This window comes from Mastigoproctus giganteus, chromosome 9 (assembly GCF_048544385.1).
Source record: "Mastigoproctus giganteus isolate SK-2022 chromosome 9, ASM4854438v1, whole genome shotgun sequence".
Lineage (NCBI taxonomy): Eukaryota > Metazoa > Arthropoda > Arachnida > Uropygi > Thelyphonidae > Mastigoproctus > Mastigoproctus giganteus.
In genome coordinates, this window is record NC_143583.1 from 217,261,135 (window position 1) to 217,281,189 (window position 20,055).

Here is a 20,055-nt window from a genome sequence, read left to right on the forward strand (position 1 = left end):
CAGAAATTAAACTAACAGGTCTATAATTACTTGTGTTGCCATTTGATCCTTTGTGAATTAGGGTCACATTTGCACATCTCCAGTCCCTGGGTACCTCCCCTGAGTCCAAAAGAAGCTCTCATAATTATGGCTATGGGTTTGCTTCCTTCCTTCCTTTGCTGTCTCCTTTAATATAACTGGATAGATCCCATCCACCCCAGGTGCTTTTTTGATGTTTATCTTCAACAATTTCTCCTCCACTTTCCTCTCAGTTATTACAAAATCATCTAGCTCACTGCCAGAGTTTAACTCAACTCTGGCATTCCTCTCCCTGAATAACTCCTCATGTGTGAATGTAGATGCAAAATACTCATTTAGTTTGTTAGCCACCTGAGCAGGATCATCAATATCCAGTGGATCAACTTTTACAGGTTTGTGTTCTTCACAATCTGTTACATGTTGTTTTGTTTTAATTTTTCTTCTGAATAAAAATATGTTAAATACATATCACATATCACACACACATATAGTTTTTATCTGTGATTCTTTACCTGTGAACATACTGATCATTACATATTTTTTATCCAACAATAATGTTCTTTAATAGTAATGTCAGTTTCAACATTACAATAAAGTAATAGAATAGAATTCTGATCTAAATAATAGAATAGAATTCTATTCTATTATTTTCAAGAATATATTTAACTCTATTGTTTCCATTTAACTGCTTTTGCATTATAAAATTAAATTTTCTTTATTTAAATTTGTATATCTTATAAAATTCTATTCTTCATACAGAATAGATTCAAATGCTTATCTAATTATTTTCCGTTATTATCAGTAAAGGAAAAAATTGAACTTTTTTGGTAATGATAAACATTACCAGAAAAATATTGTTTTGCTTTTTGAACTTAGGAATATTATCTAGTGAAACAGGAAAAGGAATATTTTTAAATTTTAATGCATTTTCATATTTTTTTATAATGTGAAATTCTTTCAGGATGAGATTAGCTGATTTATTTGAAGTAAAGCAGCCAATACACTCCATTTGAAACACTGATTATCTTTATATTTTCACATTAACAATTGATTTCTTTTGACTTTTAAGAGTTTGAGGTAAATCAGTATAAGATCTTCTTCCTAAAGGATTATATATATTAATATTAAGATATAAATATTCAACACTGCACATAACCCAACCAAAATCATGAATTGTTACTTGTGAAATATCATTTTCTTTTGCATTTCATTCAAAAGTAAATTATCATAGTCATCTAATTTAGTTCCTGGTAGAATTCTAAGTTTTTTTTTTATTTGAAATGAATATACATCAAATTCATCATTTACAAATTTCAGTTGTTAAGCTTATATTAACTTGAAAACTTATTTGCTGTGAAATTGCTTTTATTTCTTTAATAATAATATATTTTTTATTTTCTAAGAATATTATAGGATCTAATTCACCTTTTTGAGTTTCTAATAAGATTAGTTTTTAATCTACCCTCATAAGCTCATTCCATTTCTTGAATTTAATTAAAATTGTTAACTGAAGCTTTATGAGTAAAAATGTTATTGTGTTCATCATGTTTATCAAAGTTATAATAATCTTCACAAATTTTGCATTTTATGAATTGCATAGAACATTTTGTTTCTTTTAGGAAATAATTCATTAGCTTTGAGTATACCCTTGTTCTAGCAAATATTTGTCTTTCTCTTTTATCACGTTTTACTCTTTTTCAGTTTTCAATGTCAGTCATTATAAATTCAATTAATGCTTCTCTATTTCTTATTCTTGTATAACTATGAAATTGATTTTCCTTGCAATAATTTTCTAATTCACTAATACATTTATTTTCAAGAATATATTGAACTCTATTGTTTCCAACTGTTTTTTCATAATTATAAAATTAAATTTTCTGTATTTAAATTTGTATATCCTATAAATTTTTAGTATTTAAAAATACCTTTTAAGTTTCTAACAGTCATTTGACTTAATACAGAGTACATTTTCTTACTTATTTATTAGAAAAAAAATTTAAAATAAAAATCACTTAAATTAATTACTTAACAATTGATTTTTTTCAACTTTATGGGTAAAATGAGTGAAAAAATTCAGGGACTTTCTTATATTTTTAAAATTAATTCATTTTTTTTCTAAAAGTTATTCTATGTTGTTCTGATTTTCTATGATTATATATATTTAATTTACGAACTTTCATTCTTCATTCACAATCTATAATAGATTGTGAATGCAGAATGAAATTATACTTGTTAATCAGATAATTTTTTGCACATTCTTTACATATTATTCGATAAATATTACACCTTGGATATTTTGAAAATTCTGAAATAAGCTTTTCTTTTTCACATTTTTTGCATACTTTTTTTCCTTTAAGTTCCATAAGACTTCTTACATGTAAATTTGTATTTCCATGTTTCTCCAAATGATTTTTTTGTACTTCTCTTCCAGTTGACATGGGAGAACAGTGCAACACTGAGTTGGTTTTATGTAACATAAGCACTGGGGAAGCAAAAACGAGAGTAGGACTTTGTTATATGCCTAATGACTCTGATGAATACAACAAACAGCTGTACAGAGAAATAGAGTAAATCAGATTGTAAATCAGGCCAGTAAATCAGATTGTCTTTTAATGTTAGATTTTAACTTCCCAGATACAGACTGGAACTTGTGGGTTGGTTACTCACACACTAGCAAGACTTTTGTGGATTTATTGGGTGATTTTTTTCTACAGCAGCATATTCGAGAGGCAACCAGAGGGGAGGGAGTGTAATACTCTTGATCTGAATTATTAGCAGTGATTCTTCATGCATTAAGAATTTGCAGATAAAGTAACCACTAGGTGGCAGTGATTACAGCATGTTGATGTGGAATTTACTCAAAGCTGTAACTACCGTCAGGGGTAAAAGGAAGGGTTTTTGCTTTTGTAAAACTGACTACAGTGGTCTCAGAGATTCTGTTTTTTAAATTCTATACAGCGGGAACAACTGATGATGTTACCAACAGCAAATTCTAAATGGGAATCATTAAAGGAATTAATCTTGGAAAAACAGTAAAGACTTCTTTACTTATGTAAACGCTAGAATGAATGGGATGAATGAGATTGGTCCACTTGTCATTGAAGGTTCGATTGATGATGAACCTACTGAGGTAGCTGACAAACTGAATGAGTATTTTGCATCTACATTTACACACGAGGAAGTCTTTAGGGAAGTGGAGGCCAGAACCTTATCAAACTCTGGCAGGGAGCTAAATGATTTTGTAATAACTGAGAGAAAAGTGGAGGAGAAATAGTTGAAATTGAACATACGAAAGGCACTTGGGGTGGATGGGATCTATCCAGTTATATTAAAGGAAGCAGCAAAGGAAGTAGCAAACCCTTAGCCATAATTATGAAAGCTTTCTTGGACTCAAGGGAGGTCCCCATGGACTGGAAATGTGCAAATGTGTCCCCAATTCACAAAAGGAGATCAAACGGTGACATGAGTAACAGACCTGTTAGTTTAACTTCTGTTCCAGGGAAAATAATGCAATCTCCTCTAGACGAGATTGCACCCATAGGTGCTGCAGCAGTCTTTCTCCCATTCACAGTGTCTGTATCTCTTCGAACTGAATGTAGCAGTTACACTGCAGAATTGTATACAATCTGGCTAGCTATAGGCAATATCAATATCCATCTCAACACCTGCAGTTTAATATATACAAACTCCATGGATGTTCTGTTTGCAATAAGTAATAAATTCTCAAACCCACACCTCATAGTAAAAGAAATCCGGTCTTGTTTAAATCATTTGCAGTATAGGAATCATACTGTAAGCTTCTGTTGGATTCCAGTGCACACTGACATTGCAAGTAATGAAGCAGCAGACCAGGCAGCCAATCACCCAAACAGCATGCACCTACATCTTATCAAGTACCCTACATAAATCTCACAAAACATAACCGACATATCTGTAGTGGCCATTGGTTAAACTTTTGGAAGACACAGACGAACAATAAATTATTCTAAATTAAACACAAACCACAACCATGGATTCCAGCTTCGGGCAACAGAATCTGGGAAAGTTCAGCAGATGGGCTGAGAGGTGGCAACTGAAGTTTAACATTGACAAATGTAAAGTACTGCATATGGGTAGCAGTAATCCTAGAGTAGTGTACCAACTGGGCGGTGCTACACTCAGGGTAGTAGAGAATGAAAAGGACCTGGAGGTATTTGTGCAATCAGATATGAAGTTTTCTGAGCAGTGCAGACAGGCTGCAAGAGTAGCTCATGGTGTCTTGTCAGTGATATACAGGAATTTTTCTAGCAGGGATAAGGAGGCGATAATCCTCTTGTATAAGGGGTCAGGCCAGACCTCGAGTACTGCATGCAGGTCTGGAAGCCTCATTTTAGGAAGGATGTAGAGCTGTTGGAATGTGTACAGAGAAGGGCAATGAGATTAATGAGTGGAACAAAGGGTTGCTCTTACCAAGAAAGGCTTAAGTTCTGCAAGTGCAGCATCTGGAGACTAGGCACCTGCAAAGTGATCTAATTGAGGTATATAAACCCTTGAAAGGTTTGAGCAAGCCCAATGCTGATGGGATTCTTCCTCTTGCTCAGATTACTCACCCTAGGAGACATAAATTTAAATTGAGGAAAGACAGTTGTAGAATAAATGTGCAGAAATTTGCCTTTAGCCAGCAGGTGGTTGGTAGTTTGATAGTTGGAACAAACTTCCATCTGTTGTAGTGGAGGTGAACAACTTAAATAAGTTCAAGGCAGAACTAGACAAACATTTGAAATTAATGGATGGGTTTAATGGGAAGGATTTTTTTTTTTTTTTTTTTTTTTGGCTGATTTTATATACACTTGCTTTCTTGCGTCATATACCTCTACTAATGCTAATTTTTTTATAGGGTGAAAAAGGTAATAGAGGAGAACAAGGATTTATTGGAGCAGCCGGTATAAAAGTATGTTATCGCTATAGAGTTTATATGTACAGTAGAATATTTCAGTTATTGAAGATTGTTTTTTTCAGTTTTTTGTTCTGTTTTCTTGTGTTTCACTCAAAGTAATGATTCATTTAATAATTCAAAACTATAATATTGCAATAATAACTATTATAAACTATCATATAAAGTTTTTTAAATATTAAATGAATCAATTCAAAGAATTGATTCATTTAATATTTAAAAACTTCATATAGAGATAATAGAATCATGAATTCACATATAATAAAGCATTGTGAATGAATTAAAAAAAAAAAAGAGCAAATTTTTCCCTGTCACTCTATTGTAATACTGATATGTTGTATAAAATTTTTTCACAATAATAATGAAAAGTTCATCATTAAGTAAATGGTGATTTTGCATGCAAACAAAATTTATGTAAGAGCTGTTTTATAGAAATTTTATTTTTCTCCAAATTTTTTTATATTATAACAAATATCAGTATAACAAAGTATACAAAGTATAACAAAACATCAGTATCAGTATAACGATACTGATATAATATGATGAGTTTCTGATGTAATGTAATGAGCAATTATTAGGGTACTGGCAATATTGGTTTAAAATGGCTGTATGTTATTATCAGCCTAGTTTGGAAAGAGAAAAGAATACCAGATGATTGGACAAAGGGAATCATCAGGAAATCCTGATGCTGCTGCATAAGTTTGCTTTCTTGCATCATATGCCTCTGATAGTGCTAATCATACCAGTTTTTAAGAAAGGGTCCAGAAGAGAATGTAACAACTATAGGGGAATCACTTTATTACGGCACTGTGCCAAAACTTTTTGAGTAAATACTTGAGACAAGATTGAGGAATAAAAAAGAAGACAGAATGAGGGAAGAATAGTATGGATTTAGTCAAAGATTGAACTGATATTTTGAAAGACATTGAGAGTTTGCTGAGAACCTCTTTCTGGTATTTTTAGACCTTGAAAAGGTGTATGTTAGTGTGTAAAGAGAAAAAGTGTGGGAAAGTCTGGAGAAAATGGTAATAGAGAGGGACGAAGTTGTGATGATTAAAAAAATGTATTCAAAGTGTGAAGGTTGTGTGAGGGCAAAATTTGGAGACTCAGATTGGTTTCCATTGTCCAGTGGACTTTGACAAGGTATTGTCATCATTAATTTTTATTATTGTCATGGAGCATAGCAGTGGATGATATAAAAGGTGGTCCTTGTAGCAGTGGATGATAAAAAAAAGGTGGAACAACTGCATTTGCAGATGATGTTGTCCTCTGGGCAAACAAGGAGGAAGAACTTCAAGAAAAACTAATACATTGGGAAAGTGTAGTCAGTGAGTATGGTGTAAAGATAAATATGAGTGGTGGATGGTGATGTGATGGTGAGTGGGAGAAGGAAGTGTGAAAGGGATAAAATTAGTTAATACACTTTTGTTAATACACTCCTAGGGAGTGTATTAACAAAAGATGGCTGCCTAGATATGGAAATAATAAAGAGAATAGCAGCTAGTCAAAGTTTCTTTTGTAACAGCATGTTATGGGCAGTAAAGTGTAAAAAGCTGATAAATAGAGAACATTTTGTTCCTATTTTGACCTATGCTGCTGAGACATGGCGGATGAACAAAAAGAATACCAGCAGAATCCAAGCAATGGAAATGAAGGTGTTAAGGACTATGTTAGCTAAAACTAGAAGAGAAAAAATTAGAAATATTGACATTAGAATGAACTTGGGAATGGAAAGTTTGATGGAGAAGATGACTGCATCATGTTTGAGATGGTTTGGACACATGAAGAGAACGAACTTCAATAGAATACCAAGAAGAATGTTTGAGATAAAAATGGAGAAGAAAAGGCTGGAAGGAAGACCCCAGAAAAGATGGAGAGATCAGATTAGGGAAGATGTGGAAATGAAGTGAATTGAGTGGGAGAGAATGACAGAAGATAAGACTTGAGAAGATAGAAAAAGATGGATGGATTCACCTGACCCAACCCTAGGTTGGAACAGCGAGGAAGGTACAGATACAGATATCAGTATAGTTCATGTTAGGTATTCTGAAGACAGTTCTTTTGGGAGAGCAAAGTGCTGTATGTAGCTCATTCTTTGTTAGGTTAGGAAATGTGAGAAACAAGTTTCCATTGTGGGACTGAATGTAATCAAAGGATTTGATTCTTTGTTAGAATGTTGCCACTGAGCACTTAGTATGTCAATTTAATTATTTATTTTAAGCAAGCTAAACTATACCACATGCAGTTTAGTTTAGCTTAGGTTCACTGAAGTCTTATGCTGAAGTAAAATTTTTATTTCTGATTTGCAGTTAAAAGAAGACATTACCCTTATTTAACATAACATAATTGTTTGATGATATTCAACATTGCTTGAATATCATCAAACAATAAGTGCATGCATTTTCACTCTGTTAGGGTCAGTAATAACACAACTGCTATATACTTTGCAGCAATACCCTTTAAGCAGAAATATTGTCTGTTACTTTCATTGTTTATTAAGCCTTTCATGAGAAAGTTTTCTGAATGTGGGCTTTCTGAATGCATTAAAATATTAATTGGTTCTTAGTTTGATTTCATTCGCAGGGTAGTTTATCACAGTAACCAGGGTATGCTACTGCAACAAGATCTGAATGAATTAAGCAGAAGAACTGAGAAGTGACAATAGAAATTTAATATTGACAAATGTAAGGTACCTTCATGTGTGGGATGTAATCCTTCATCTTACTTCATGTGTGGGAGCAGCAATCAAGGTTAATGTACCAGCTTTGTGGTACAACACTCAGGGCATTGAAGAATAAAAAAGATTTGGTGGTAATTGCTCAGTGAGATATGAAGTTGTCTGAGCAATGCAGGTTGGTTGGTTGGTTGGTTATTAGAGGTTTAATGGCGCATCAGCATCTAAGGCTATCATGCGCCAAGCAATGCAGGTAGGCTGTCACAACAGTGCATGAGGTTGTGTCAGTGATATACAGGAATTTTGTTTTCAGGGATAAAGATTTTGATTATCCCATTGAATAAAGCAATGATCAGGCCAATTTTGAATATTGCATTCAATTCTGGAGGCCTCAATTTATGAAGGATATGGATTTGTTGAAATTGATGCGGAGATGAGCAATGAGTTTAGTGAGAGGAATAGAATAGACTCTTACCAGAAAATGCTTCTGCTCCAGGACTTATGTTGTTTGTGACTTTGAATGAATTTAGTAAGCTCAGTGCTGATGAAATCCTTCCTCTTACTCAGACTACATTGAATGGTCATAAAATCAAACTGAGAAAAGATGGCTGCAGGGTATATGAATGGAAATATGCCTTCAACCATTGGGTGGCTGATTGTCTAAACAAACATCCTCTTCCTTCTCATATTGTAGGGGTGAGTACTTTGAATAAATTCAAGGGAGTAATAGTCAAACTGCTAGAAGGGATGGACAGGTGATATTGGAAGTGTTGGCTTTTTTTTCGGCTTATGCCATGCACTGAGTGATCACTGAATTATGACGACCCCTATGAAAACTGAATGCGACGCGTTGACCACACGAGGTATGAGAGTGCGCAGTTAGTCAACCTGCGTAGCATAGATAAAGTGTCAGTGGTTCAGTACGTAGTAAAATTCTGAGCATGATGGGTAAAAGGAAGGATTTATTGGACTTTGATAAAGGACAGATTGTGGGTGTTCGATGAGCTGGTGCCTCAATTTTCCAAATGGCTGAACTGGTGGTATGATCAAGAGCTGCCATAGTTAAAGTGTACCAGGACTGGTATCAAAATGGTCAAACAATGACCTGACGGCAAAACCGCAAAGGTCAGCAAAAGGTTGATGTTAGAGGTGAGCACTGGGTCCGACGACTCATACAGGTGAACAGGTGCAGCACTGTAGAAGAGATGACTACCCAATACAACATGAGCCAACTCAGAACAATATCTGGCATGACCACGTGTCGCATGCTCGCACGTATGGTCTATACCAGGCAGACAACCCCTATGGCATCCTTTCCTAACCAAGGTTCATCAGCATAAAAGACTCACCTGGTGCAAAGATTATGCAAGTTGGACATTAGAAGATGGGAAGAAGGTGTGCTGGTCAGATGAATCACATTATTTACTCCACACTGTGGATGGTCGTGTACGGATTTGGCATCAACAACATGAGGCTCTTGATCCATCATGTATGGTATCAAAAGTGCAGGCCGGTGGAGGTGGTTGTATGGTGTGGGGCATGTTTCATTGGCAGGAACTTGGGCCCCTGGTACATGTGGAACAATGTATCAGTGGTCTCCACTATTGTCAACTGCTTGCTGACTTTGTACACCCCACTATGTTACACTTTTTCCCGAATAGCAATGGTGTCTTCCAAGCCATTGGGCACTTGTAGGAGTGTGTAAGACACAAAGTCTTACAAATTAAATTAAATGTCTATATAATTTATGATAGAACGCTAGATTGAGTGATATTATAGACCTTACAAGAAAACACTTAAAATCACAAATATTGTTTAAGATAATGGGTCTCACGCTAATGGAATTAATTTAAGAGAAGGTTAAATTTAATGTACAAGCAAATATACCTTGAAGATAAACATGAGAAACAGATATAGGATCAGCGCCCACTACCTGAAGCAGCAAGTGAAGATAACGAGACGGAACAGTGGGGGGTTAATTGATGGCATGGCAAAAGGGACGGAGTGCTCCAGAGATTACAATAGGGGTAACAGGTGTAAGCGTTTTTGTTTACTGCAAACAGAGCAGGTGTGGTCATTTTATAATAATGCGAGACGAATCACGTAAATGGACGCAGATGTTTTCCGGATGGGTTCCGAGCTCCAGAAATTTCTGGTAATTTCTAGAAGGATCGAGAATTCCCTAGAAACGGAAGTTCTTTCTACACCGGAAGGAACTCGGCCTTCCTGTCATGTGTCATAGGCAAATGAGAATGGAGATGATGATGGTCAGATAGCAGTGATTGGTCGAGGAAAGGAGGGGCGTTACTAAATTTTGGGAAATAAAAGGGGAAGAGCGCGCACAAAGGAATGTGGAATGTTTTAGATATGTGATAAAGTTTTTCGGAGATGATAAAGTTTTTCGATGTGTGATAAAGTTTTTTTTTGAGGTGATTAAGTTTTTTCAGAAGGCGATAAAGTTTTTTCGGAGAGTGATGAAGTTTTTTTGGAGTGGTATATTTTAGAAGGAGTGATGAAGTTTCTTTGGAGGGCGAAAAGGGTGTTTTTGGAAAGATAGGCCCAGGAAACAGTCCCCGGAAGCGATCCACCAGTAGAACCAGTTATGGTGAGTTCACTAAATTCTGATAGTTTTAATAAAGTGTAGATGAGTTACAGAAAGGGGAACTTTCTCGAGATGAAACATAGAAGTCCGAAACCGTCCACCAAGAGATATATTTGAAAGGAGGACAGCGAGAAGAACACCGTACCGTCCTGTGGAAATAAAGTGATGGGAAGCGACCCCTGCTGAATGATCCGGCACAGCAAAGAAGGATATGACACCAGGATGATCGGCAAAGCGAAAAGTGTCCCTGGCAGAGTTTAGCATTCCAGATGAACGTTCCCAAACCAATGGAGGACCCGATGCAGAGCAGAAAGTCACAGGCCACACGTTGTATTAGCGGTAAGATCCAAATCCCCAGAAGTAAGTGGTTAAACAACGAATTTACCTCTATGTAATTGCAAAGGACTGCAGGGAAGATAGATAAATATTAAGTGAGATTTAGGGAAGCATACAGTTAAGAGTTAAGTTAAGGTATAGATAAGTAAGGAAATATCATAGAAATAGTTAATGAAGGATGGTTTACAGTTATGATTTATTTACTGATTAATCAATGGAGTAAAAGTAATAATTTTGGACGGGTTAGCCTATAGAGCAGGTACAGTTGTATGTTATTTATATAATGTTACTGAAGTAGAGAAATGAGTCGCTATATGCTGAAGTTTACCTGAGGGAATGAAGAAATAAATAATCCCATGTATATTTCATTAACATGTAACTTTAAAGTGCTGGGGAGAGAATAGAATAGAATAGTTTGTAAAGTGGACATTAAATTCCAGAAGAAGAACTATATCAACCATGAAGAAGAATGTAGGATTGTGCTAGATAGGTATGAAAAAGGAAGATATAAATAAATAAATAATAAATGTCAATTGTAATTAAGAAAGAGTTAAATTAAACTGATTGTACAAGATGTTAGTGGGCCTATAGTAAGAAGAAGACGATGGATGGGAGAGCCTAATGACCAGGAACGTGATCCATGCCCTGTACCTATATATGAAGTGAATAATGTGTAATGATTTGTCTTATCTTTTATTTGTAAGTATGTATAATAAACTGATTGTATTTCACTTAATGCAAATAGTGTTTGGTCATTTCTGAACACACAGCAAAACCCAAAGGAGGAGTGCACTAATATAGAAACTCCCTCAGAACAGGAATTCTTCTGTGAGATAACAAGTCAGATGCAAAGTGGGGATTAAATAATAAATATAAATAATATAGTAATAATATAAACAAAAAAAAACATAAAGAAAAATATATAATAAATACATAGAAAAAACCCCCACCCCCACAAGTGGTTTGAAGAACACAGTTCTGACTTCCAGCATATCGACTGGCCTCTGAACTCCACTGATATCAATCCCATAGAGCACTTGTGAGACACTATGGAAAGGCATATCAGGCATCTGGATATGCCAATCACCTCCATACCTGCATTGTTGGCTGCATTACATACAGCTTAGTTGGCCATACCTCCCAAATGCTTCTGAATCAGTGCCAAATCGGAGAGCTGCTGTACTTGAGGGCAAAAGGAGGAGGACCTATGAGGTGTTAGGTAGATGGTCATAATTCAGTGATCACTGAGTATATAAGCTTGCTTTCTTGCATCATTTGCCTCTAACTCTAATGCTAATATTATAGTACAGTATATGTTTGATTAAAGTATTTGAAAATGAATAAAACTCATGTTTAAGACATCATATATATTACTGTATAATATTTGAAACTGGTCATTTATTAAGTTTCAAAATTTGAAAGATATACTTGAAAGATATTTTAGATATACATACTAAAATTTTGGTATATCTTTCAATGGTGAAGTGATAGAGACATAGTTTTGGTATTTTGCAGTTCTTGTGATATTATGTTTTTTCTTGTGTAATTTATCTAATTCTTTTTTATTTTATTTTATTATAATTGCCATAATTAATGACTATGGTAGCCTACAAAATGTAGAAAATCAAACAACATATTTTGGATATCAGTCTTGAATCATGGATGTCTGATAGAACCACCAACAACACAATTCCTTTAAAACATTGATGGCCAGGATCGTGAAATCTGAAGCTGTAAGTCCTAGTGCAAGTAGAAAGGCTGAGGCTTTACTCCAGATACCTTTATATGTAATCATTATTGTTGAGACAACTGGTGGGCATCCAAATTCTTCTCTGATCTGTTCTTCAAGTTGATGATCTGTTCTTCAAATTCTTCTCCGATCTGTTCTTCAAGTATTTAGTCTATGGGAGATGTCCAGGTCATATCCCTGTCTCACGACTTGCACTTCTAAAACCGCCACTCGGTCTTCTTTAACACAGGCTTTCTAAGGCCATCGGGTAGTGTTATAATGGGGTTCTAATACAATGTGCCAATCTTTCTGTTGGAGTCTATTAACCACGATGTTAACTATCACACGTCATGCTCCTTAATCTGAGCACCATAGGAGAGAATGACAATTGGGCAACACGAGCCAATGTTTCTATTGCATTACATTCAACCCTGCAGGTCCTATTATTAGCAAAGCATGCACTTGGGCCTTAACTAGCTTGATGAACTCGTGTCCCAACACTTAGTGCCATCCCCAATCCAGCGGTTTTGGGACTTCACCTTACTTGATTCCTTCAATCCCTATCCATCATAGGATTCATGTAATAGTCTTTTCCGTTGGGTTTTAGCCTTCACTAATGTATCAACATCTCACTCATCTTGAAGTGATTTGCCTACTGATGTTATTTCCTTTCTGAGGATGTTAGAATAGCCAGTCCTCAAATAATCAGAGATGAGTATTGAAGTTTTTGTAGGCAGCTCTTCTTCAAAATAGGGATGGTCCATTTTAGAGATGGAATACCAAGCCCACCTTTTGTGATGTTAGTATTAAAGTAGAGAATAATTGTGTCGTGCGAGATAAAGCTATTCTCTCGTTTAACGTTACAGCAGCACTCACTTTTTTTGCCTAGATTAATCAGAACTCCTTCAATCACTCGCCCCAGGATAATGGGATGATAAAGGCCTCAGAAGGCAATGGACCATAAAAATATATAAAAAAGATCTATCAGAACTGCTAGTGGAATGTTGTGAAGTTGAGGGGAATGCATGCATCAGGACCAGCACTTATAGAAAAATCTGGATATGTCGAGTGCAGTTCAGATGATGGAATGGGCTTATAAATTGCCTTCCTAATATCGTGATGCTCTTCATAATCCATGAAGGTATTTAAACCTCCAGACTCCAGGGGAGCATAGAAAACCCCTTTCTTCCCAAAAATGTAGAAAGTCCTGAAAATTGAACTTATCTGATGAAGAACTAAACTCATCTAGTAACTGTTGAATACAGCACTTCTTGTTCTTATGATACAAACTTTTTGTATAACTGCTGTGTTCTAGTATATTCACATTTTCTTAGTTATCTTCTTTTCAGAATTCTAGGAACCTGGTTAGAGTCTTCATTTCTTTGATGCACAGGATGCCTAATGTCTGATGCCATAACGTCTTATGCCATAAGAACAGTTCTAGTGTACTGATCAAGCAGCTCCTCCATCTCCATCCTGTTGTCATTGGCTTCTGTCAAAAAGGTCTTCAGCATCCAGTGATTATAGGTGGTCTCTGGAATCATAGATAGAGAGAAAACAATGGCATAGTACAGCTCCTCCTTCTTAGATAGCAAATATCTTCCTGTAATTGTTTAGTCACAACTTGAGAAATATTGTGAGAACAATCATCATCAGATTCCACCACCTGAGAAGAAGGAAACACCTCTACCGTAGCAGATGAGGACCCCTTTGGCAGGTGATGGGATGGCCTTAAGACCAAAGAATGCTTGCTATGACATTCAAAAATCTGCTAGCTCTTAATAGACTTCATAACAAATTGCCCAGCTGGGTTATCGGAAGTATTAAGTGAAATATTATTATTAACTTTAATTTAAATTGTATTTGGAAAACTTATTCATCTTCCAATAACACTATTCATAGAACAAGTTTATTGAACTAAATTGAAACAGATTCATTTGTTTCAATTTAGTTAAAAAAAAGAAACTTTTCCAGTACATTTCAGTTTTATTGAAGATATAAAAATGGATATTTTGAAGATCATTTCTGTCAGTTTCAAATGCTATTATGAAAGAAGTTATAATTGATATACAAGTAGTCTCCTTGGTTGGGAAACTGAGAAGTGCATGAGCAAGCATGAAACATAACATGTTATCCCAAGTTATTCTTGTTATGTTAATAATTCTTTAAAAAAAAAAAAATTGATTCTGCTGCTGTTTTGGAGATGGTCTTGACATACAAATCTAGACATAAAGGCTGTTTTTATGACAAAAACTTTGTGTTCCCAAGTCTGCTACATTATCACTTTCACAAAGTAATCATAATCAGTCGATGCTAACAGACAATCCAAACAGAAATCAACTGATAAAAAATGTTAGGTAAGCTAATCTTTAAAGGTTTACTATGCTGGTGAACAGTCATGTAGCTTGTATTTTAATATGGAATGTGCATTTTGTCAATACAATTTAATTTCATTGATAAAACACACTGACAGTTTCATTGGCAGTGTGGGCTTCAAAAAATGTTTCCTGTTCTCGTCTTGTTTTTTGGAATACAGTGGATTCCAGTTATTTGGGCCACCAGTTAATCGGGGCAGCTGTTTATTTGGGGAAAATCTTAAAAAAACAGAACCCAACTGAGAAAATAGCCATGGGTTACTTCCCTTAATTGGGACAACATGCTGTTTAACTGGGGCAGGAGACCGCAGCACTGTAGATTACTCTACGATTGTCTCTGACCATATAGTTCGGTTGGATTTCTGGAGGTCACTTAAAACAATAAAAACAATTAGCAGTCACCTGTTTATTGGGTTTTTCTCTTAGTGCAATCTATCATAAATGAATAGTAAACTCAATCTTATTGAATTTGCGATAATACTGACAGCTGGAATTCTGTGGGCTATTATGATGAAATGTGTTTACACCTCCATGAAATCTTCAATTTTCAGAATCTTCTCTTCATTCCTATTTTTAAAGCTTCGTAACTTGTAACTCCATTCTCGTTTGCATGTATCGTGTTACTTACAATTTGTGTGTGGTGTGTTCTTTGTTATTGATTGCTTATCTTTTAACTGTTTTAAATTTTAACCCCACCCACAAATTTCAGTGAACAGAAATGTCAACTAGTTCGTATGTACATATTACAGTACATATTAATTATTCCAATTTTCACATATCATTTAAATTTTGAATTGGTAAGGTAATAAAGGGTAAATTTGTGCTTAATATATCTTTTCTTTTATAGCCTGTGGATAATATTCCTCCTATTTTCACTAATTAGAATTGCTGTTTAAAAGAATTAAAATTCAATTCACAAACGTGATCACAATGACCGGCGCTTACTGCACATCGTATAGTGAAAAACGGTACTTTACTATGGTGAGTTCGTTTTAACGTGATTTGATTGTACAGTGAACTAAATGGGTGGGGGGGTACATTGTATTTTTAACTATTTACATGAAACTTCGGACAATTGGGGCAGCTGCTTAATTGGGCCAAAATGCACTAATCCCAATGTGTCCCAAATAACCGGAATCGACTGTACTGCTTTTATTTTTTCAGTACTTTTGTTTTTTTTCCCCTCTTTTGTGCTTGTTTTGTCAAAAACTTGTCTTGTTTTCCTCCTGCTTACAAATGCTTAATCTCCTGCTTTTTGAAAATCAAAAGATGACACCTGTCTTCCTCAATCAAATTTTTTGTTGAACTTTATTGTATTAGCTTCTAGCAGCATTCATTCATTCATTCTACCAATTCTCAAACCCAGAAAGTATTAGTCAAATCTACATAACTGCAGGTCAGTCTCACTGACTAGCTCCTTCAATAACATTTTGGAGGAAATGATTAATGCTCCCCTTACATGCTACCTAGAAACTCAATCCCTGGTGAAGAACTATCAACTTCAATTTTGAAGAAATAGGTCTACGTTATAACTAATAATCAAAGCTAAAGAAAACACATGAAATGCCTTCTTCAAAAATGAACATTTGGTCAGTTGTCCCTGGACTCTGAAATATTTTTCAGCACATAACATTTTGAGAGGAGCTTACCATTGTACCCTGGAGTAATTTACCATTATTCTGGTAAATATGATAAATATCCAGAACTTTCTCTAAAATCAAACCTTTCAAATCCATTATCAGAGTGTCCTTGCCAAAATCTTGTTCAAGAAGGAATTCTGCCAGTGGGAGCAGAAAGAAGTCTGTCCTTAGTATAATCTTTTTTGCAACAGAATGCATACTGTGACTCCAATCATCATCAATACTGTTAAAACCTATCGTGTTTTGCTAATTATTCATAATCTCCAGTCACAAACAGTATGTTCCACAGAAAGTCAATAAACTTCGCTTTTCTGGGTACAAGGTTATTCACATGTTGGATAAGACTTTGCAGCTGGCTCCAGATGCCAAGCGATTGTGACCGAGCGATTTCTCTGTGCTATCACTGCGATTTCCAAAAGAGAATTATAGTTCTCTTACATTCTTGTTATTAATAAATCTCTTTATATAATCAACTCTTGTTACAAAAGTTCCTGTACAAAGCAAGAAAGGAAAGCCACCTTTCCTTATTTTTCTAGTTTATTACTAACAGCCACTACTTTCCACTTGGTCACACCGGGCACTGCTCCTGCCTCCCCATGGCAGGGCCGGAAACCTTGGCAGAAAAGTCAATCTGCCAAGGGCTGAAAGGAGCAATGTTGATCATACAGACACTGACTCTTGCGGGATGAATATCCCATCACATTCCAGAGAGCAGGAAGATTACAACCCTTCCTAGGCTAAAAAACAAAAGAAGGATACAGTCCAGAATATTTGGCCTCATTTCCTTATGATCCATTTATTGACTGACCAGCCAGTCAGCAAGCTTTCTTCTTTTCTGATCCAGAAATGTTTAGAGAATGCTGCTGGCTCACCGAAAATGGTTTGCTGACTAAAATCAGGTGACTTGCTTGTTGAAACAATAGAAAGCAAGCATTCTGATAAATTATTTAAATTAAAAACACTTGGAGGAACTCCCATAGAAATGTCACCTCGTGCCCACCTTAAATTACTCAAAAGGAGTTATAACTGAATGGGACCTTCTATATGTAACTGATGAAGAAATTAAACAGGAACTCTCAGACCAAAACATAATTCAGGCCAAGAGAATCCTAATTAAAAGGGATGGCTCATTACTTCCAACTAGAAACATAATACTAACATTTCATTTCATTTGCCAAATCCACCAACTTCTGTAAATGTCGTCGGATATTTGAACTGTCATGTCCGACCATATATACCGGACCTTACCAGATGCTTCAAATATCAGAAATTTGGGTATTCACAGGCAGTATTAGCATTAGCATTAGTAGAGGCTTACAATGCAAGAAAGCAAGCTTATGCAGCATCAGCCAAAAAAAAAAAAAAAAACCACTTCCACTTCACCCCTCCGTTTGTTCGAAATACCTGTCCAGCTGGGCCTTAATTTTATTTAGGCTATCAACTTCCACAACAAGGGTTGGAAGTCTGTTCCACCAACCAACTACCCGCTGACTAAAGGCAAATTTCTGCACATCTATCCTACATCTGTCTTTCCTCAATCTGAATTTATGCCCTCTCAGATGATTATTCTGAGCAAGAGGAAGAATTCCATCAGCATTGAGCATTCTCAAACCATTCAAGGCTTTATACACCTCTATCAGATCACCTTGCCGGTGCCTAGTCTCCAGACACTATAATTTGCAAAACTTAAGCCTTTCTTCGTAAGAGCAACCCTTGGTTCCATTCACTAATCTTGTTGCCCTTCTCTGTACTCATTCCAGTAGCTCTACATCCTTCTTGAAATGAGGCCTTCAGACCTGTATACAGTACTCAAGGTGTGGCCTGACCATTGCCTTATACAAGGGAATAATCACCTCCTTATCCCTGCTAGAAAAATTCCTATATATCATTGAGAAGACACCATGCGCTACTCTTGCAGCCCATCTGCACTGCTCAGAGAACTTCATATCTGCCTTTTCATTCTCTACCACTGTCAGTGTAGTACCACAGAGTTGGTACGTTGCTCTGGGGTTGCTGTTCCCATTTGTTAAACGTCATTTGACACCCCTCAGCCCATCTGCTCAACCTTTCCAGATCCTGTTGCAGCAGGATAGCATCAGTAGTGTCCATAACAACCCTGCCAACATTTGTATCATCTGCAAACTTGGACATTAAGTTTGATATACCATCATCAATATCATTTATAAATACAGAAAACAATAATGGACCCAACACTGAATCCTGAGGGACTCTACTAATAACATTAGTCCATGATGAACAGTGTCCATCGTGGACTAGTCACACTCCTTGGTTTAATTTGAATTTATATGGCGATTTTGAAAGTTAATACTTAGGGTCCATAGATTTTACCGTTCGTAACTTGCCGCCATTGTAGTAGTAGTAATGGAGGCATGTGATGCAAGAAAGCAAGCATACCTAATTTAACACATCCATTCCCTCTAAATGTATGTCCAGTTCCTCTTTGAATTTATTTAAGCTATCGATTTCCACAGCGACAGATGTAAGATTGTTCCAGCAATTAATCCCCCCGCTAACTAAAGGCAGATTTCCGCACATCTATTCTACAACTGTCTTTCCTCAATTTGAATTTATTCTCCCTCAGGTTTGTAATCTGAGCAAGAGTAAGAATCCCATCAGAATTATGTGTGCTCAACCCATTCAGGGCCTTATACACCAGAATCAGATCACCTTGCAGGTGCCTAGTCTCCAGCAGCTGCAATTTGCAGAACTTAAGCTTTTCTTGATAAGAGGCCCCCCTTCCTTCCCTCACCAATCTTGTTGCCCTTTTCTGTACATGCTCAAGCAACTGTACATCCTTCCTAAAATAAGGCCTCCAGACCTGTACGCACTACTCAAGGCATGGCCTGACCATTGCCTTATACAAAGGGATAATCACTTCCTTTTCCCTACAAGCAAAACTCCTGTATATTGTTGGCAATACCCCATGACCTGCTCTGGCAGCCTGTTTGCATTGCTTAGAAAACTTCATATCTGACTGCACAATTACTCCCAGATCTTTTTCATTTTCTACCACCCTAAGTTTTTCTACTACACAGTTGGTACATTACTCTTGGGTTACTTCTCCCCATAGGCAGTACTTTGCATTTGTCAATGTTAAACATTGACAAATGGGCAAACATTTGTCAATGTTTGCCCATTTAAACAAATTTTCTAGATCCTGTTGCAGTATCACACTGCCATCAACGGTGATTATTCATACTTTAAGAATTTGCAGATAAAGGAACCACCAGATGAGAGTGATCACAGTGTACTGATGTGGGATTAACTTAAAAATGTAACTACCAACTAGGGTAAAGGGAAGGTTTTTGTTTTCATAAAGGTGACACAATGGTCTCAGACAGTTTTTAAATTCTATTCAATGGGATAAACTGATAATGTTAAAAACAGCAAATTCTAACTGGGAAACCTTCAAGGATATAAATTATCAGTTGATATGGAAGCCTATACCAACGAGAAACCCTTGACAAAGGATGCAAAAAAAAAAAAAAAAACACCATCAAAGAGTTTGTTACTTATGTAAACTCTAGCAGGAATGAAATGAATCAGATTGGACCATTTGATATTGATGGTTCAACTGTTGATGATCCTGCTCAGATAGCTGATAAACTGAATGAGTATTTTGCATTTGTACAGGTCTACATTCACTCATGACCAATTCTGTAAAGAAAGGGAGGACAGAAGTATACTAAACTCTGACAGGGAATTTTGTTTTTGTTATAACTGAGAG

At 35.9% G+C, this 20,055-nt stretch overlaps 1 protein-coding gene across 2 annotated transcripts in view; it reads left to right on the top strand.

Moving 5' to 3' along the window:
• Positions 1-20,055, top strand: part of LOC150081124 (uncharacterized) — a 1,253,880-nt gene that overhangs the window by 599,981 nt on the left and 633,844 nt on the right. For both annotated transcript variants that reach the window (XM_090381132.1, XM_090381131.1), the window contains exon 20: positions 4,895-4,948. In XM_090381132.1, the coding sequence (XP_090237258.1) occupies positions 4,895-4,948 (54 nt within the window). The remainder of the gene's footprint in view (positions 1-4,894; positions 4,949-20,055) is intronic.